We start from the raw sequence: 21817 nt of genomic DNA on the forward strand, positions 1-21817 counted from the left end.
CAAGTGTAAACAAGCCACTATGTATGGACAATTCAATTATATAAAACAATAGGACTAAATATAAATATAAAAAATATAGTCTTTAATAGATCAGATTTGGGCAATCATAAAATTGTGCAAAAACAAGTGCCAAAGACATACCAAACATTAATATAGAATCATAGCATACATATACGATAATTTATGAGATCTGTCAGATAAATAATATATAACAATATAGTACATTACATAATCTATCTCAGCATCACACACATATATACATAAAAAGTGTGCATAGACTATAAACGGTAGTATATATAAACATAAAAAAATCAATTCATTACCATGTATCACAAAAAGTGATTCTACCCACAATTGGGTTATAAAAATTATATAAATCCATGTCAATAATGTGCCATAGTGATAAAATCACATAAAAGAAGTGTATAACCGTTTTAGTGATACTCAATGATGTGTGAGCCGATGAAAATATATGTTACGTACCCGTGGTATAATGACAGCCTCAAGGTAATGCCCGGCACTCCCCGACGCGCGTTTCGGAACTGGCGTCCTTCCCCCTGACGAAGGACGCCAGTTCCGAAACGCGCGTCGGGGAGTGCCGGGCATTACCTTGAGGCTGTCATTATACCACGGGTACGCAACATATATTTTCATCGGCTCACACATCATTGAGTATCACTAAAACGGTTATACACTTCTTTTATGTGATTTTATCACTATGGCACATTATTGACATGGATTTATATAATTTTTATAACCCAATTGTGGGTAGAATCACTTTTTGTGATACATGGTAATGGATTGATTTTTTTATGTTTATATATACTACCGTTTATAGTCTATGCACACTTTTTATGTATATATGTGTGTGATGCTGAGATAGATTATGTAATGTACTATATTGTTAAATATTATTTATCTGACAGATCTCATAAATTATCGTATATGTATGCTATGATTCTATATTAATGTTTGGTATGTCTTTGGCACTTGTTTTTGCACAATTTTATGATTGCCCAAATCTGATCTATTAAAGACTATATTTTTTTATATATATTTAGTCCTATTGTTTTATATAATTGAATTGTCCATACATAGTGGCTTGTTTACACTATAGAATCGAATGGTCTCCATTCAAATTTTGTGACATATAAGGAGGATTGGTTGGTCTCAAGAAATTGAATATATGCACTATTTGATTTAATTTAATTGATTTATTATATGAAGATTGGTGCAATTTTTATTTGTTATCATTTTCCTTCTGTTGTGTCTATTTTGTTCCTATGGAAGCAACAAGGGAGTATTTTTTTTTTTTTTTTTTATTTACTACTTCTGCATTGTAGCCTTGCTTTTGTTGAAGAATGGCAGTGTAATTTTAATGTGTTGTTGTTCCATCTGAGGTTGCATTTACCCAATTGTACAAGTTTCTGAAGGACTAAGGGTTTTTTTTTTGTTTTTTTTTATGTCCACACACAAAAATCCATACGATTCAAGCAGGGTATTACATATTTTATCATGACTTTATATTAGATAACTGTTGGATTGTTTATTTCAGCAAATAGAAAAGTAAAACAAAAGTATAACATCCTTATACACATATCTGTTCTTTAGCAATACATGCTATACAAAGTTATCTAAATGAGTAGATACCTGATCATCTGGAGTTATTATGCCATGTGTAGAATCCTCCCCAACAGACTGGTGCCTTAGGTTTCCCATTGATGGGTGATGTGCTGAAGGGTATGAAGGACCATCCCGTGGGAAATTGTGAAAACCATTTGGAAAACCGGTGTATCCTAGAGCTTGGTGAGCGACATAAGTAGAGAAAAAGAAGATAAAAACAATTGTAATACTTACATATACATGAAAAAAAACATGAAACATGAAAAAAAAAAAAACTTCAAAAAGCAGGTAGAGGTCACTATTGGATCTTATTCAGAATTCAATACAACGGCTATGAAAATCCCCCACGTACTTTGAAAAGCCAGAAATTCATCTCCCACGAACAGTAAAGTCAGAGCGTGACCAGATAGAACAGATACAAACACATAGAATAGATATTAAGTCGTCAGTCACATATACAATTAATACAGTGCTTGTGTAGCTTACTGCACATGTATTTTTTTACATACCAAATTATTTCCTGAAAAAAAATTGCGTGGGATCTCACAACATTTTATTAACCAGCAGAGGGAAAGCAGACAGCTGGGGGCAGATGTTTATAGCCTGGGAAGGCGGTAATACCCATGGAGCCTTTAATGGATATTAAAATGGGGGAACTCAAAAAAAACATAGGGTCCCCCTATATTTAATAACCAGCAAAGGCTATGCAGAGTGCTGCGGATGATATTAACCCCCCTCTGCCATTAGACGTACTATTCTGTCTATATGACCTGGGACTTAATTCCCATGGATAGAATGGTAGGTCATTAGCGATCGGCCGCGCACTCAGGGGGGTGTGCGGCTGATTGCGGCCAGGTGTCAGCTGACGCCCGGCACTAAGTGAAAGGAGCGGTCACGGCACTATAACCCCCATAACACTGATCAAACAAGCTCGCAGCGTTCCGGAGCCGGCACAGGGGCTGAGAGCGGGGTCCCAATTGCTGCCATGGAGACCCGATGTCGTCATGACATTCCAAAAATTTCTGTGAAGCACCTGAAGGGTTAATAAACTTCTTGTATGTGGTTTTGAGCACCTTCAGGGGTGCAGTTTTTAGAATAGTGTCACTTTTGGGTATTTTCTATCATATAGGTCCCTCAAAGTGACTTCAAATGTGATGTGGTCCCTAAAAAAAAATAAATAATGGTGTTAAATGAGAAATTGCTGGTCAACTTAACTCTTATAACTTCCTAACAAGAAAAAAAATTGGTTCCAACATTATGCTGATGTAAAGTAGACAGGTGGGAAATGTTACTTAAGAATTTTGAGTGACATATCTCTGTGATTTAAGGGCATGAAGATTCAAAGTTGGAAAATTGCGACATTTTCAAAATTTTCGCCAAATTTCCGTTTTTTTCACAAATAAACACAAGTCATATCAATTAAATTTTACCACTATCATGAAGTACAATATGTCACAAGAAAAGATTGTCAGAATCACTGAGATCCATGGAACATTCCAGAGTTATTACCTCATAAAGGGACAGGGGTCTGATGAAATGCTACTATAACAGCAGACCGAATGAGAGAGGGGATATATGAAGAGTATGAGGGAACTCTGGATGGCTAGAAGACTTGCATGTCCACTGACTGAGAAACAACTAAATCACCCAACGTTTCAATGTCAAAGAAAAAGCCATTATCACAACTTGAAATGGATCAACTTCACTGCAGATCCACCCCACATGAAGACCTAGAAGAACAATATGTGCAACCCCCTGAAATTCCTGATTCAATCCTGTAACTAGAGAGCACTGCAGCTGATCTGAAACAAATTATCTTAGATAAACTAAATACCATCAATACCAGAGACTGATTGCCAAGGCAAAGAAATACCACCAGACAGAATACTAGAAGAGCACTTGCATTAATACCTACCACTACTATTTCCATGAAATTCCACTCCATCAGTCTTGACTACCTTGCCTCTCTTTATTTCCAACTGGCTGCATTTCTCCAGTCCAAAGGACATCCCGATGTCTCTGCTGTAGATCCTTGTCAGGTGGATCAGTGAACTGATGTCTCGTTCGTTTTTTTGCATAAGTCTTGGTGTCATCCATGTAGAGGAGGTGGCTAATGGTGCATCCACTCTTGAACTTGTATCCATAGCCATTTTCTGGCTGAGGTGGGTTCAAGCCTATGCATTACAGCAATGGGGACAGTGCAATACCTTGGTAAATGATGTATTTGACGGTCACTTATGCTAGTTGTCTTGACTTCCAATGTTGTTCTCCATAGCCCCATTGAGTTTCTGAGGAAGCTTCTCACCGTATATACTTGAGTATAAGCCGACCCGAGTATAAGCCAAGGCCCCTAATTTTGCCACGGAAAACAGGGTAAGCTTAATGACTTGAGTATAAGCCGGGTGTACATTGTCCCCTCATCCCTGTCCTGCTCTGTGTGGCTCAGCTCCCCCTTCTATGTATGGCTCAGCTCCCTGTCCTCCCCCGTGCTGCCACCATCCTCCGTGCAGCACCCGTCTACCGTGCTTACAATGCCCTCTGTGCAGCCCCGTCCTCCTCCATGCTTCCCCTGTCCTTCCCCAGTCCTCCTCTGTGCTGCCCTTGTCCTCCCCCGTGCTGCCCCCATCCTCCTCCTTCATACTCACCCTGTTGTGCCATCGCTGAACGTCCCTGCATCCTCCGTTGTCCAGCGCTGACAGCTCCTTCCTGCCTTCAGCGGTCACATGGTACCGCTCATTAAGCTTATGAATAAGCTTCCATGCCCATAGGCGGCCATATTCATGAGCTTAATGAGCGGTACCATGTGACCGCTGAAGGCAGGAAGAAGCGGTCATCACTGGGATAAGGAGGATGTAGGGGACATTCAGCGAGGCACGGGAGGGGCGAGTATTACTTACCAGCCACCGGCTCCTGCCGCCGCTCCCCCTCCCCCGCTGGTTTCTGCTGAATGACTCATGTATAAGCCGAGGGGGCATTTTCAGCACAAAAAAAGTGTGCTGAAAATCTCGGCTTATATACAAGTATATACGGTAATTTCCTGTTGACATTGTAGAGAGCAAAGCATTCAGAGATTTATGTGAGTGGCATGGAGTCATAGGCTTTCCTGTAGTCAATCCAGGCTGTGTGGAGATTGGTCTGTCTGGATCTTGATTCTTGAGCAACTGCTCTATCTACTAGGAGCTGGTGCTTAGATCCTCTGGTGTTGGCCCCATTGCCTTTCTGAGCTGGATTCATGTACTGGTTCATATGGTTCTGTAGCTTGGTGGCTATGTTGTTGTAAGGCAGGTTATTAGGCGGTAGTTGGATGGGACTATTCGTTTGTGAGGAACCTTCATAGAATTGTAGAGTTGGAAGAGACCTCCAGGGCCATCTAGTCCAACCCCCTGCTCAAAGCAGGATTCGCTAAATCATCCCAGTCAGATGACTGTCCAGCCTCTGTTTGAAGACTTCTATTGAAGGAGAACTCACCACTTCTCGTGGCAGCTTGTTCCACTCATTGATCACTCTGTCAAAAAGTTTTTTCTAATATCTAATCTGTGTCTCCTCCCATTCAGTTTCATCCCATTGCTTCTAGTCTTTCCTTGTGCAAATGAGAATAAAGTTGATCCTTCTACAGTGTGATAGCCCTTTAGATATATGTAGACAGCTATTAAGTATCCGCTCAGTCATCTCTTTTGCAAACTAAACATTCACAAATCCTGCAACCTTTCCTCATAAGACAGGGTTTGCAGATCGGTCACCATTCTGGTCGCTCTTTTCTGAACTTGCTCCAGTTTGTTGATGTCTTTTTTAAAATGTGGTGCCCAAAACTGGACACAATATTCCAGATGAGGTCTGACCAAAGAGGAGTAGAGGGAAATAATGACTTCACGTGATCTAGACTGTATGCTTCTGTTAATACATACTAGAATTGCATTTGCCTTTTTTTGCTGCTGCATCACACTGTTGACTCATATTCAGTCTGATCTACTAGTATACCCAAGTCTTTTTCACATGTGCTGTTGCTTAGCCCTATTCCTCCCATTCTGTATATGCTTTTTTCATTTTTATTGCTCAGATGTAGTACTTGGCATTTTTCCCTGTTAAAAACCATTCTGTTAGTTGCTGCCCACTTCTCCAGTTTATTTATATCTTTTTGAATCCTCTCTCTCTTCTCTAGTATTAGCTATCCCTCCTAGCTTTGTGTCATCAGCAAATTTAATCAGTTTACCCTCAATTCCTTCATCTAAATCGTTGATAAAGATGTTGAACAATACAGGGCCCAGGACAGAGCCCTGTGGTACCCCACTTGAGACATTCTTCCAACTGGATGTGCAGCCATTTACGACCAGTCTTTGGGTCCGATCACTAAGCCGGTTAAGAATCCACCTAACAGTTGCCTTGTCCATTCCATACTTAGTCATTTTTTCAATAAGGATTGTATGAGATGCTTTGTCAAGTGCTTTGCTGAAGTCAAGATATACTATATCTACAGCATTTCCTTGATCCACCCAATCAGTGATTCCGTCATAGAAGGAAATTAAGTTAGTCTGACATGACTTATTAGTTACAAACCCATGCTGACTCTGTTTAATCACTTCATTCTTATCCAGGTACTGACATACATGTTGTTTAATAATTTGCTCAAAGATCTTTCCTGGTATAGAAGTCAGACTCACCGGCCTATAGTTGCCTGGGTCCACCTTCTTCCCCTTTTTGAAGATAGGAACAACAGTTGCTCTTCTCCAGTCTTCTGGGACTTCTCCTGTTCTCCAAGAATTTTCAAAGATTATGGAGAGGGGTTCAAAAATTTCTTCTGCTATCTCCTTCAGTACTCTGGAGTGTAATTCATCTGGACCTGGAGACTTTAATTAATTTAGGTTAGCTAAGTGTTTCCTCACTATCTTTCTGTTTATAGATATCCTGGATTCTTCTATTCCCTTAATAGGACAGTGAAGAACAGTTGATGTTACATTTCCTTTCTGAGAGAAAACAGATGCAAAATAGGAATTTAAAAGTTCGGCCTTCTCAACATCCTGTCTTACCATTTCATCATTTTCATCCTGTAAAAATCCTATAGCATCTTTGACTTTTCTTTTACTTTTGACATATCCCCAAAATCCTTTATTATTGCTTTTGACATCTCTTGCAAGCCTCAATTCATTGTCAGCTTTAGCTAATCTGATTTGTGCCCTGCAGGTTCTGCAGACAGCATTATATTCTTCTTTAGATATGCCTCCCTCTTTCCATTTTATAAACATTTTTTTCTTCCTTTTTAGCATGTGCTTAAGTTCTGTGTTCATCCATCCTGGTTTCCTTAAATGCTTCCTATTCTTCCCTCTTTTCGGAATTGTTAACAACTGTGCTTTGAGAATTTCATTTTTCAAGATTTCCCATCCTTCCTGGACATTTTTGTCTTTAAGGATATCCAGCCATTGGATCCCTCCAATTCTCTTTCTGAATCCCTTAAAATCTGCCTTTCTGAAATCTAACCTTGACGTCTGAGTCTTCAAAGGTCTTCCTCCTCTAGTTATCCAAACTTCTAAAATAGCATGGTCGCTACCTCCTAGGGTCCCAGCCACTTTTACCTCCTCAACCATTTCCTCCCTGTTTATAAGGATTAGATCCAAGGTAGCAGTTCACCTTGTTTTCTCCCCTACCTTTTGGAAGATAAAGTTGTCAGCAAGAGAGGATAAGAATTTCCTTGACCTGTTAGTTTTGCCTGAAAGAGATTCCCAACAAATGTCTGGATAGTTGAAATCTCCCATGACAACTATGTCATATTTTTTGGAGAACTTGGCCATTTGATGCATAAAGAGTTCATCTATATCTTCAGCTTGCACAGGCGGCCTGTAGTAAATGCCTACAATGGTGTCCTTTCCATTGTTCTGTCCTTGTATTCTTACCCAAACAGTTTCCACAGAACTCCCAGTCTCTGAAGCTTCAATCTCTGTGCAGATATACGCGTTTCTAACATACAATGCGACACCTCCTCCTCGTTTATCAAGTCTGTTTCTTGCAAATAAGTTGTATCCTTCTAGTCTTGTATTCCAATCATGTGTATTGTCCCACCAAGTTTCAGTGATTCCAATGACATCATATTTCTTTTCCTGTGTTAGTAGTTCCAATTCTCCTTGCTTGTTGCCCATGCTTTGTGCATTAGTATAGAAACATTTTAGTTTGTGATTGGTTTCTCTTTCTCCAATATTTTTATTCTTTTGTCTTTGTTCTTCCTTTCCACTTCTAATAGGAGAGTTCTCAATAGCATTTGTCAGGTGTATGGCTTTTTCTGGTCTTTTGCTTCCCTTCCCATGTTGTTCTAGTTTAAAGCTCTCCTTACAAGTGTAGCAAGGAGACTTCCAAATACATGTTTTCCAGTCTTCGTAAGGTGCACCCCATCTCTAGCAAGTAGTCCATTGTAAAGGTAATTCACTCCGTGATCCATAAATCATGGTCAGCACTGTTCTTTCTTGGGTTAGCCAAGCCGGGTGGTGGCCTGCTTCTAGCAGTTGGTTCATCTGCTTTGCCATGCGTTTATGTACCGCTGTTAATTTCTTTAGCCAGTAGGTGAGGATCATGTCTGGGCCAGGTGCTGTCCAGCTCTTCATGTTCGTGACCCGCTGTTGGACGTCTGCTTCTGTGATGGTGACTGCTTCATGCTGTAGGTGGTCGCTGTGTTTCATTCTCAGATCTTGCAGCGACAATGCACTGGTGTTGTGTGCTTTTTCCTTCTCCCATATGTTTCTCCAGTATTGTTCAGTCTCTGCTATTGGTGGAGTTGCTGCCTTTGCTTACTCTGAAGCTGGGAGTACACCTTGGATGGTTCTTTTGAGAACAGGGCATTTATCTTCTTGGCCTCAGCTTCTCTAGTGTTACTCCCTAGTCTTGCAGCAAGTGCTGTGAGCCTTTGTTTAGCAGTTTCTAGGGCTTCAGTTGGGGTCAGGCCTTTGTACTTGTCCAGCATGGTCTTATTCTTGATCTTTACACCCTACTGTATTTCTGTTAGTTGGCTGACTTCCCTTTGAGTCACCTTGATCTTTTTCTCCAGTCTTCTTTTCTATGAGGGGCAAGTACTTCTGTTGTTCTTGCTGGTTGTATAGCTAAGCATTTCCATGAAATCCACATCCGCAGTGTCAAACCCGCAGCGGCCAGATGTTACAGCATTGTGGATGGGATTTCATGAAATCCCATCTCCTATGAGTCTTGAGACGCCTCCGGCATCCCTGCGTAAATGGACATGCGACGTGTCTCTCCACACGGCAGCATGTGTATTTACGTTGCGGAGACTCTCAGTCTCCACAGCATAAATTACCCATACACTATAATTAGATGCGGTAAAACTGCATTATCTTCTTATTGACATGCGTATTAAGTTTGGTAACGCAGCTTACTATGCATATGAACAAATTTAAATAAGGTCTTACCTTGTGAAGCCGGATGTTCGCGTCCACTGCGGTTTTCGCGATGACTGAGCTGACCGTGAGAACTGCCGTGCACGTGACCGCCGGGGTCATCTCTGGTCACTAGGCAAGTTCTCTCGATCACCTGACCGTGAGAACTGCAGTGCAGATGATCACCAGGGGCAAAGTTATCTCCGGTGGTCATCTACAAGCTCCGCTGTGTCTGGATGTCAGGCTGAGTCATGGCATAATGCCACTGTTCAGCCTGACATCCAGATGTAGCAGAGCTGGACTCTTTGTGGGACAGGATGTATATCTTCTCAGCGGACAGGTATGGTATACTGTTGCTTTGCAGTAAGTATAGTTTAATTGAGAATATTAAAGGAGTCTGTGTGATTTCAATTAAGTGACTTTATTCTGGCTGTGTACCATATAACTAGAGGATTAGTAATGGATAGGTGCTTTATAGACGCTTCTACATTACTAAGCCGTGGGCTTGATGTCACCGGACAATACAAAGGTGACATCAACCCCACAAATATTACCCCACTTGTCACCGCTGATAGGAACTGAAGGAGTTAAATTGAGTTCTGTCTATGTTGTATTTTCTTGTTTAGACTCATCTTACCTGTTCCCTTGAGAACTAAAACCAGATAACAGATGAATTCCTGTTTTTCAGCCAACGTGGCTTCCTCTGTCTTGTTGAAACCAGTTGTGAAATTGTTTTATACTACGCATGTCTGTAAATGTTTAACTTCTTTGCTATAAAGAATGGAAACCTAACTGATAAGCCAGAGGCGTCTCAGCAGGCTTCCCGAGTTGTACAATACAGCGCAAGTCTGTGTTATTCTTCTCGACGGAGCAATCAATTAGAGACATATGGTGTCTCACACCCAAGAACATCGGTCCTTCAGGTGAAAGAGGTAATCTGAGGGATCCCGACAGTTTCCTGACGCCCGAAACAGGGACCTGATATAGGCACCTCTCCAAGACTACCCGATCTACAGACCATTCCAGTTACTGATGAAATTGTGAACAGCAGACCTAAACACCTGGCCAGGTAAGAGATCAATTCTTCTCTTCTCTGCTCTTCATAATCTATCATTGTAACTAAGGTCCGTATAAAGGGGAATCTAGTAGAGGAGGGGGCCGTAGGATCAGGTCTATATAAGAACTCTGAGGAAATCGGGTGTGATACGCATATGTAATTTTTGCTCGAATGAGAGGTCATTGCAGATTCTGTCTGTGTACTGCTATCTTCAGGAGAAGAACTGATGCAAATCATAACGGGTATGGTGATTGGACATTTGCAGGAACAACCCCAGACACCAATATAAGAAAGTTTCATTATGCCAAAAAGGGAGATCAGTGGTGGATACTGTTAGCATTGAATACACATATCCCATTGAGTAATACGTTGAGAAGTCAGACATTACGGAATATAAGGCTAGGTGAACAGTTCATATTACAAAGCCCAGACGGACAAGTTTTCCACAATAGAAGATTCCGTGTTAGGAATCAGGGAGGTTGTTGAGTGGCTGCTCTGAGTTGAAGGATTGTGGAAAGTAGAAAATAAGCTGCACAGCAGGTATTCGTTCAAAGAGTGGTGATATTGCCTAACTGGGTCATGTGACAGCGTCCTTTAGGGGAGGTCACCGCCTAAGCTTAAATCAACACCCTTTACGAATAAACCTTGTGACAGATAAGAGTGTGATTGAATGAGCACAGGATAACAATATAAGCCTGTGACAAGATATGACTGAAGAAACCCAGTGAATGGATGTCCTGTTCACATCCCTGTGTATCGTGGGAGTGCTTCTGTTTGCAGTGTATATAGCGTATAAGTATACGAAACATATAATACAAAGAGGAACAGAAACTCCATTCAGTCTGTTAGCACCTTAGGAAGAAGGTAACGAGGTATAGTAGAGCTGAGTCTTGAGCTTACCCAATACACCACCTAAGGCAGGGGACTAACAGAAGGGATAAGTGATACGGGACAAGAAAATGGGAAACAGTCAGGGGAAAACAGTGGTAGAAGGAAAATTGTTAAGTGAGATAATAAAGGACAGATGTGGAAGTAGTGCAGCAAAGGACCTAAAAGCAGTATTAAGAGAGTTTAAGTTAAAAGGTAAAGAAGCTCTAGATGAAGAAAAGTGGAAGGAGATAAAAGACATAAAATCAGGAAGAATTGCAGACAATGAGTGGGGGGAACAAGTGGAGGCATGCATTAAAGTATCACAGGTTGCTAAGCGAGAGAACTGGGCATATAATGAGAAAACAAAACGATGGATTCGTCCCAAAGAATTTAGCCCTGTGTCAGAGAAGCAGGAACCACCACCATATCCTGCCCCAGCCCGTATAACAACCCCACCTGCAGCACCGGTTATATCACTGCCCACCGGACTGTGCCCTGATGTACAATCACCATTACCTAGCAATGGCGATCTAGGATGGACTTGTAATAATTGTGGTCAACAAAATCCAGACTGGAGAGAGACGTGTCTAGCCTGTGGAGCACCCAGTTACCATCACCCTAGCAGATTAGCCCCCGTTAGGACCCAAACACGCCCTTTCAGGGAAACAGATGAACAGGGTGTTACCCGCACCAGACAGATTCAGACTACCCATTATACTCCATGGTCCGCTCCAGAATGTAAGGCATTATTGTCTAATGCTCCAGATCCCACTACCTTTCCTATGGGGTTTGCCCGGTACATAAGACAAGTACTAACTGTACACAGAGGGACCTGGTTGGATGGGGAAGACTTATGCAGATTAAAACTACCAATAACTACCCAAGGGGAGTTTTCACAGATTGTTGGACCAAATAGACCCGCTGATAATGATCAAGAAGGTAATCCTCGAACTCAGGCTTCGAGAGAGCCCTTTTTAACTGCCCTTCACAATTTTATGCAGACGAAGCAGAGACAGAGAGGTAACATGACAGCCATACCGCAGAAACCGGGACAGTCAGTGACCGATTTATTTCGGATATTGGAAACGGCGTTCCAAGATGAGGGTCTTGATACAAATAATGAGGGGGTATCACGACTATTGGCAAAAGCCTTTATGGAAGGGTTGCTCAAAGAAATACGAGATCCCCTGAAAATAAGCACCCCTGATTGGAGATCAGTACCTGATGTCCATGGATTAAGACAAAAAGCTATGGGCATTGAATTAGATTTGCAGGAAAGGAAGAATGCACCACCGGCCAAAACAAGAGTAGCGGTGACCCAATTTGACAACCAAGGACATCCAATCAATGAGGTTAGGAGGAGAACTTTTACATGTCATTACTGTAAAAAGCCAGGTCATTTCCAGAGAGATTGCCGTAAACGAAAAGCGGATAGAGAATCTCAGCCTAGGAGGGAGGAACCTACTAACTGACTAGGTGCAGTTAGAATGCAACTTGATTCTAGGGAACCAGTAGTTAAAATCAAAGTAAATGGAAAAAAGGTACCCTTTCTAGTAGATACCGGAGCAACCTCTTCAGTGGTTAATGACAAAGTAATAACTCCAGATCTCCTTTCAGAAAACTCGACCTTTGTTTCAGGATTTAGTGGACAATCTAGCTTAATCCCTTTTAGCAAACCTCTGCCAGTTAAAGTAGGACCTAAAATGTTTCTGAATAAATTTTTGTTTGTCAAAAAAGCACCAATTTGCCTATTGGGAGTAGATGTACTAAAGAAACTGCAGGCAGATATCAAATTTACTGAAGATGGTACGGTACACCTTACCATTCCAGATGAGGAAGGTGATGCTATTGAGGCTTGCATGATAATTCAAGCTCTCGAGTCACAAAATCATGATGACACCACATCACAACCATGGGACTCAGCCCTAGACAAATTACCTGATACCTTATGGGCAAAAGGGAATGCGGATATTGGCTTACTTCCCGTATCCCCAGTTGTGGTAGAGGTGCCCGCAGACACAAGATTGCCACAGCTGCGGCAGTACCCTATCAGTGCCCAACAAGAGGCTGCTATTGAGGCACAAGTCACTGATCTTGTAAACAATGGAGCATTGGTGTCAATTAAATCACAAGCTAATACGCCATTGTTTCCTGTCAAAAAGAAAGGAGGACCAGGTGATGCCCCGAAATATCGCATGGTACATGATCTGAGAGAGATAAATAAGGTCCTTGTTCCTTTGACACCAGTAGTACCTAACCCACACACGCTATTGGCAAAAATCCCTAGTCAATCGAAATGTTTTTCAGTGATTGATTTGTCAAACGCATTTTTCTCAGTGCCCCTCCACAAAAGCTGTTGGCATCTGTTCGCTTTTACATTTAAGGGCAAACAATATGCCTGGACCAGACTGCCACAGGGCATGCAGCATTAACCCACACTGTACACGCAGGCATTGCAATCTGTGTTGGCCGGCTGGCCACACCCACCTGATGTAGTGCTCTTACAATATGTGGATGACCTGTTGCTTTGTGCACCTGATGAGGCTAACTGTAGAATCCATACACTTTCACTACTGATGTTTTTATCAGACAATGGATGTAAGGTCAACAGAGAAAAGTTACAGTTTTGCCAACCAAAAGTCGTATTCTTAGGACATGGTCTATCACACGGTACCCGACACTTAACCAATGACAGAATCACAATTGTACAACAAATGAAGGAACCGACAACCCACAAGCAGTTGAGAGCATTTTTGGGTTTAGTTTCGTCTTGCCGCCAATGGGTCATACATGCTAGTGAACATATGCAGCCACTGTATGATTGCATCAACACAATACCTTTTCAACTGACTGACATTGCACGAGACTCATTCCAGTATCTGAAGAAGGCCATAGTGTCAGCCCCAGCATTAGGTATACCTAACTATGATATACCCTTTCAACTGATGGCCGCTGAAATTAGAGGGCATGCTACTGGCATTTTGACACAGAAACATGACAAAAAGAATAGACCCCTTGCATACTATTCTGCCAAACTAGACTCAGTAGCACAGGGAACACCATCCTGTGTTAGAGCAGTCTCTGCAATCGCATTGCTACTTGACAAAGTTTCTGATATTGTACTGGATAACCCACTAACTGTCTGTACCACACATGATATATACGGTATCCTGAATCAGGTTTCTGCTAAACATATTTCTATGGCAAGACAACTCAGATTGCAATGTGCCTTGCTTATGCCTCCTAATGTTACGTTTACTAAAACTCAGAATCTGACTACATTGTTGCCAATTGCAGATTCTGAAAGGGGGGATATAGATGAGAACACATTATCGCTTTCTTTTGAGCCCCCACACGAGGTTGAACATGATTGCATAGAACTGATGCAGCAAGAAGTTGTTGGCTTGCCCAATGTCACAGACACACCATTGTCAAATCCAGACTTTATATTTTTTGTGGATGGCAGCAGATATGCCGATGAAAGTGGAAAATTCCACACAGGATATGCGGTAGTGTCACCACATGAGACTATTGTAGCAAAGGCACTTCCACCCCACATGTCCGCACAAGAGGCTGAGCTGACAGCTCTGAATGAGGCATTAAAACTTTCCAAAGGACAAACAGCAAATATCTACACTGACTCAAGATATACCTTTGGGATAGTACATGATTTTGGGGTTTTGTGGCGCACAAGGGGTTTCATGACAGCAGCAGGAACACCCATAAAACATGCCACACTGATCAGAGACATCCTCGAGAATGTGGCCCAGACACAGGGGGTGGCCGTTATGAGGGTGCCAGCACACACCAGAAAAGACAACATGGAAGCAAAAGGCAACGAGAAAGCAGACCAGGCGGCGAAGCAAGCTGCCTTGGGGACTCCAGAAAAAGTAAACATAGTGCACAAGGATGCATCAGAATTGTTTACAGACTTACAAAGGTTCCAAGAAGACTCCGCTCAGACGGACAAGGAAACTTGGGAAAAGATGGGAGCTGAGAAGACGAACGGAATGTGGAAGAAAGATCAGAAGTACTGCTTGCCTAGGGTTTTGTACCCAAGGATGGCAGAAGCAGCTCACCTTCCAACTCACATGTCCGCCAATGGAATGACACGCCTAGTCACGAAGGTTTGGATTGCTCCTGGGTTTGGGAAGGTGGCGCAGCTACACTGTATCTCCTGTCCCATATGCCTAGCACACAATCCCGGACAGGTAGTGAAAACTCCACGGAAACACAGTCCTAGGCCGTTATATCCCTTCCAGAGACTACAGATCGACTACATTCAACTCCCCAGAAGTGGACCATATGAATATGTTCTGGTGTGTGTTGACATGTTCTCTGGATGGCCAGAGGCCTACCCGGTGAAAACGGCTACAGCTCGAGCCACTGCAAAGAAACTAGTGATGGAACTAGTACCACGATTCGGTGTTCCTGAAACAATTGAATCAGACAGAGGCACACATTTCACTGCTGAGGTAATGCAAAATGTAATGCAAATGATAGGTGTAGAACAAACATTTCATACACCCTATCACCCACAGAGTTCAGGGAAGGTAGAAAGAATGAATGGGACACTAAAATTAAAAATACAGAAAACCATGGAACAGACCCATAGACCATGGCCAGAGTGTCTTCCGTTAGCATTATTCTCAGTAAGGTACACACCCACGGGGAAAACTAAACTGTCACCCTTCGAGATATTGTTTGGAAGACCACCGAACACAGGGTTGTACTACCCACAGGTCTTAACACTCAATGTGGATAATTTGACAAGTTATGTAATCCAGTTGCAAAAGCATTTAACTCAAATGCATTCTCTAGTTTTCTCTTCCATTCCAGATCCAGATAGTGTGGAAGGAACTCACTGTCTACAACCCGGTGATTACGTATATGTCAAGAAACACTCCAGAAAGACCCTTGAACCCCGATATCAAGGACCTTACCAAGTACTCCTAACAACGCCTACTTCTGTTAAGTTGGAAGGAAGACCAACCTGGATCCACGCATCGCATTGCAAACTAGCCACAGGAATTAAAGCATAAGAGTGCATAATGTTTTGGTTTGGTTGCATTATCTGTAATAATGGTAGCTGCGTGGGACAGTCTAAATTCTCCAATGTCCTTGAATAATAAGTTTATACAACATCATAAAAAATTACTGAATGATTGGTCAAATGACACTCAGTCTCCAGCAGATTGCTTGATCTGCACACATTCACCAGTATCAGCCACCAGTATTCCGTTCCTTGTTATTCCTGTGCCACCCAAGGAATTATTTGCCTGGACCAGTTGTTCTGATACACTTGCTAATAATGCCACAAATAATGTGAAGTTATGGAACACAACGGTTGGTATACCCATTATGGGATGGGTAGGATATCCCTGGTGGCAAGGTAACCTTTCAGGAAGTAGTACTCACCTTCAATATCTGGCATATAACGGGGGGGCTTGGGTACCTAGGAATAGAACCCGGTTAACCTACTTGGGACAAGTTCCAACGTATGGTTTACAAGTTAGCTTTAATGTAACTTCCCATTCTACTGATGCCTTCAAACCAATGTTGCTAGAAAGAAAGTTACATAATATGTCATGGGAGTACTCCAATTTATTTCCCCAGGGCACTAACGAAACTTGTATTAATATTCCTGGTAATATGCCTTGTAACGAGTCCTCGGAATATAAGAAGGGAACCTCCCCTTGTGGAAACCCTGATGCAGGTTATTGTAGTCCTTTAGGACAATTTTCACCTTGGTGCATGCTCCAGAATGCATCTGCGTTCATAGATTTAGTTCATAGACTGGTACTACAACATTCAGCCCTATGGGACCTACCTAGTGACATGTACTGGGTATGTGGAGACAATGCATATAAATGGTTGCCAGTAGGGGTAAAAGGTGCTTGTACTCTGGGTCGTTTGACTCCAGCTACCTTTGTTATTCCGAATGACCAGTTGAGTACTCAGAGCATACCTAAACACACGTTGTACAAAAGAGCTGCTGATAATACACCTCGCCTCTCTGGAAGACCACACATAGTGCAGATGAGTGTGGCCAATAAAATTGTTAGCTCTATTTTTATCTACCCTATGATCACTCAAATGTGGGATAAATTAGTTAGAGCTACAGATTATTTAGATGACCAAATATGGGATATATTGGATATACTGAACACCACTGTTGCTGTTCAAAATCAGCTTATCATAGTATTAGATTATTTAACTGCAGCGCAAGGAGGTATGTGTCAAGTCATCGGACCCGCTTGCTGTCATTATATAGATCCTGACAAAACTTTAAGATTAAAACTAAAATTAGAGGATGTTCAAAGACTCAGAGATCAGTATGATAAAGACAATGATCGCAATAAAGATAGTTGGTGGTCAGATACCTTCTCCTTTTTGAATCCAGCCAATTGGTTTAAAGGTATAGGGGGTTGGATAGCTGGAATTATATTAAGCCTACTACGTATCTTTGTTTGTCTTTTCGTAATATATGCATTTTTAAAATTCGTTTTTTGGTGTTTAACTGTGTGTAAGAAAAGATACAGAAACAGATGAGAAAGATGAATTAATGACAGAACCCTTACCAAAGTTGATAATTGTTTCCTTTAAGTCTTAGGTTGACATCTCATTTCTGACATGAAGGAGCGTACTCTTGTGATGACAGACGTGGCCTTAGTAACTGGGGGATGGAGAGGGTAAAAGAAGATATCTGTCTCCCTCGGGCAACCCGTCGGCCTGGGATAGTACCTGGTGAATAGGACACTATCAGCTGTCATTACAGGATCCAGTGTTCCAGATTGTGAAGAATGAAGATGTCAAAGGGGGGACTGATAGGAACTGAAGGAGTTAAATTGAGTTCTGTCTATGTTGTATTTTCTTGTTTAGACTCATCTTACCTGTTCCCTTGAGAACTAAAACCAGATAACAGATGAATTCCTGTTTTTCAGCCTACGTGGCTTCCTCTGTCTTGTTGAAACCAGTTGTGAAATTGTTTTATACTACGCATGTCTGTAAATGTTTAACTTCTTTGCTATAAAGAATGGAAACCTAACTGATAAGCCAGAGGCGTCTCAGCAGGCTTCCCGAGTTGTACAATACAGCGTAAGTCTGTGTTATTCTTCTCGACGGAGCAATCAATTAGAGACATATGGTGTCTCACACCCAAGAACATCGGTCCTTCAGGTGAAAGATGTAATCTGAGGGATCCCGACACCGCTACAGGGCAAGTGGGAAGAGCCAGGTAAAGTGCCACAATTGGCGTATCTTTGGATGCGCCAATTGTGGGGCGGCTGAGGGCTGCTATTTTTAAGGCTGGTGAGGGCCAAAATCCATGGGCCTCGCCAGCCTGAGAATGCTAGGCCACAGCTGTCTGCTTTATCCTTGGCTGGTTAACAAAAAGAGGGGGACCCCACGCTGTGTTTTTTCTTTTTTTTTTTTTGGGTGGGGGGGAGGGAATCCCACTATTTTTGCTAACCATCCAAGGTAAGCAGACTGCTGCAGCCTGGTATTATCAGGCTAGCAAGGTTCATGGATATTGAATCCTTACCAGTCTGAAATAACAGTCCCAGTAGTCTGCTTTACTTTGGCTGGTTAACAAATATAGGGGGACCCCATGCCATTTTTTTTTTATTTTTACTAAAAAAGGAGGGGACCCCTCTCTGCTTTCCTCCACTTCCTGTGTCATGTACTTCTGGCTGTGTCACAAGATTCACCATTATTTAAATTAGTACACATGCGTGGTAAGCTGAGTTCCCGAACTTAATACACATTTGACTAGGAAGATAATGCGGTTTTACTGCATCTACTGAAAGTGTATGGTTTATGCAGCGGATACGGAGCGTCTCCACTACATAAATTGGCGTGCTGCGGTTTGAAAAGACACGCAGCATGTCTGCCTCTGCGGGTGAGTCACGGGCATCGGTGCATGAATAGTGGGCATGGGATTTCTTTAAATCCCATCCACTATGCTGTAACAGCTGGATGCTGCAGGTTGGACATTGCGGATGTACGCAGCGTCCAACCCACAGCATTTACTGACTGTGAGAACATAGCCCAATATATCTACAAACAGGAAATGACTTTTTTTCCTTCCCAGAAGCCAACTTTCAATTAGCTTTATTTCAAGTGACAAAAAAAAACATGCAATGAAAAAACGCATCAAAAACCGCAGGTGACCTGCCAGTGACCTCAGTTGCAGATTTCACCTGAGTCAAAACCTGAGTCATTCCTGACCATGGAAAATACCCTTAGTCTAGCACCCAAAGATTGTTTACCAACAGAAAAGAGGGTGGTCGAGGCTTGATTAAGCATCCAAGCAACGATCATGGATTAAACAAGGAGTATCCAGGAATCAGAAAAATGGCACCAAAAGATGAGATGCTGCGAGAAAGCCTAAGGCAGCAACAACATCAGATCTGGAAAGAAGAACAGGAACATGAAGCGCCATGGCAGGACAAGCCGCTGCATGAGATTTACCATTGACGGATAATGTAGGTGGCGGACACGGAGAAATCCTACCAATGGCTGGAGAAAGCTTGACTCCGAGACAGCACAGAGGCACTAATCATAGCGGCACAAGAGCAAGCACTAAGTACCAGATCCATAGAAGCAGGAATCTACCACACAAGACAAGACCCAAGGTGCAGACTATACAGAGAAACCTCAGAAAAACAGCCCAACACATAGTGGCAGGATGCAAAATGCAAGCAGGAACAGCGTATACTGAATGCCACAACCAAGTATCAGGAATTGTATACAAGAACATCAGCACAGCATATGGGCAAGGTCCCCCGAAGTCCAGGTGGGATATCCCAGAAAAAGTGGTGGCGAATGAAAGAGCTAAAATCCTGTGGGACTTCAAGATCCAGATGGATAAGCAGGTGTTGGCTAACCAACCAGACATTGTGATAGTAGACAAGGACCAGAAGACAGCAATGATAATAGATGTGGTAGTGCCAAGTGACAGCAACATCAGAAAGAAGGAATATGAGCAGCTGGAGAAATACCAGGGCCTCAAAGGAGAACTGGAGAAGATGTGGAAAGCGAAGGCAACAGTGATCCCAGTGGCGATAGGGGTCACTGCTCCAAGTGCTCCTAAGTTGGAAGAATGGCTACAACAGATCCCAGGAGCAACATCTGAACTCTCTGTCCAGAAAAGCACAATGCTGGGAACTAAGATCCTGCGCAGAACCCTCAAACTCCCAAGCCTCTGGTAGAGGACCGGAGAATGAGTAAGGACAAAAAAGACCACCCTCATTGGTGGGTGAGAACGAAGTATAAAAACATACCACCTGAATAAAGTCAAAGAGTGGACACAGACTCCTTTAATGAATCTATATTAAACCATACTCCCGTCATCGCCCAGTCAACTGAAGCCAATGTCCCATGAAACACAATTAAAATAAACAACCATATTCCTCACCTGTCCGTTGAGAAGATAATCCATTTGTCCGGCGACGCATCTACCTCTGCTACATCTAGATAGCATGCTGCATTGTTGCATGATGCGACTATACAGCCTGCCACCCAGCAGACACTGAGCTGTGCAAGCTCAGCGCCTCGCAATGAATCCCTTTCACCTGACGTCACCGCAAGCGTGAGAAAGATCTCGAGCTCGCGGTGCCGTCAGAAAGGTCTTGGAAGTTCAGATCCAATGAACGCAATTCAATTAACTCATGTAAGCGGGAACACGATTATAACTTTTCCCACAGCGCTTGCGGTGATGTCAGTGAGTTGAGCCGAGTTCATTGGCTGTGAACTTTCTGATGACACCACGAGTGTGTGACCTCTCTCATTCTCGCGATGACGTCAGCGAGGTGAAAGGAGTTCACTACGAGGCGCTCAGCAAGCACGCACAGCTTAGTGTCTTTACTGGATAGTAAATAAAAATTTGAAAAACTGACCGCCACATCCAAGCATAAACATTGTGTGAACAGGTGCTTAAAGGGGTTGTCCGGGCTTTTCACATAATCTCAGTACATATCTGGGCTGCAGAATTATGACAATAAGTAATTTACTTTGTCACTAGTTTGCACGGTTTTCTAGATATTCTGAACAGAACGTCCAAGGGGGGGGGTGTTATGGCATTGAAATGAGAACTAGTCGTAACCTCCTACTCTACTCCAAACATGCCCTCTATAGCAACAACCCCACCCTCCATAGCTACAGGCCCTCCCCATCCACATGAAGAAGCCCTCATCACACAGTAACAAATCCTCCCCCTCTAGCAGCCTCACTGCAGAGAGCAGACCACCCAGCTGCTCCTCCCCCAGACACAGGCTGAACAGTGATCTATGGAAAGTGAAACTAGTGAGGAGGGAAAATCGTCCTGTATTCTGGGCCACTCCATGATTATAATACATAACTCAGCAGTGAGAACAGACTATGTGATGGCCAGTGATGGGGGTCTGCAGCTTCTAATCTGCACAGGGGATGGCAGTCACTGATGTAATGTGTTGTGTGACAAAGCCTCTGCTGTGTGAATGAAAAATAGAAAAAAGTTATGGAAGAAGGAGAGGGAAAAACGAAAAACAGAAAAAACAGAAAATTGCCCGGAGGTGATGGGAAAATACATAAATAAATTGCAGCTTGTCTTTCCCAGCACTGGCAGAGATGAATGGTCCGCGTGCAGCGGTTATGTATTTCTGCTAGAAACATTATAAAGTGATAGGATATAGGTACACACCTTACACAGGCTGGAGGTATGCCAGGGTCAGAAAGGAATAGTGAAAAGCTAGGAAGGAATGAAGGAAGGGCTCCTCAACAACACAAACAAGCCCTTTATTTATAGTATCAGAATCCTTAGTATCATATATATCTCCATACATACACCCCCCAACACTTCACACTGTTACAGCTGCTGATTGGACAGGCTGCTCCCATCAGTATTTGTGTCATTAGA

General features: G+C 42.6%; 1 protein-coding gene across 6 annotated transcripts in view; it reads right to left on the minus strand.

The window, feature by feature from the left end:
- Nucleotides 1-21817, minus strand: part of FRS3 (fibroblast growth factor receptor substrate 3) — a 95033-nt gene that overhangs the window by 19279 nt on the left and 53937 nt on the right. For all 6 annotated transcript variants that reach the window (XM_073542486.1, XM_073542488.1, XM_073542487.1 and 3 more), the window contains one exon: nucleotides 1651-1802. In XM_073542486.1, coding sequence (XP_073398587.1) covers nucleotides 1651-1802 — 152 coding nt within the window. The remainder of the gene's footprint in view (nucleotides 1-1650; nucleotides 1803-21817) is intronic.

Source organism: Dendrobates tinctorius, unplaced genomic scaffold (assembly GCF_039654945.1).
Source record: "Dendrobates tinctorius isolate UK_male_01 unplaced genomic scaffold, ASM3965494v1 ptg000127l, whole genome shotgun sequence".
NCBI classification, from domain to species: Eukaryota; Metazoa; Chordata; class Amphibia; order Anura; family Dendrobatidae; genus Dendrobates; species Dendrobates tinctorius.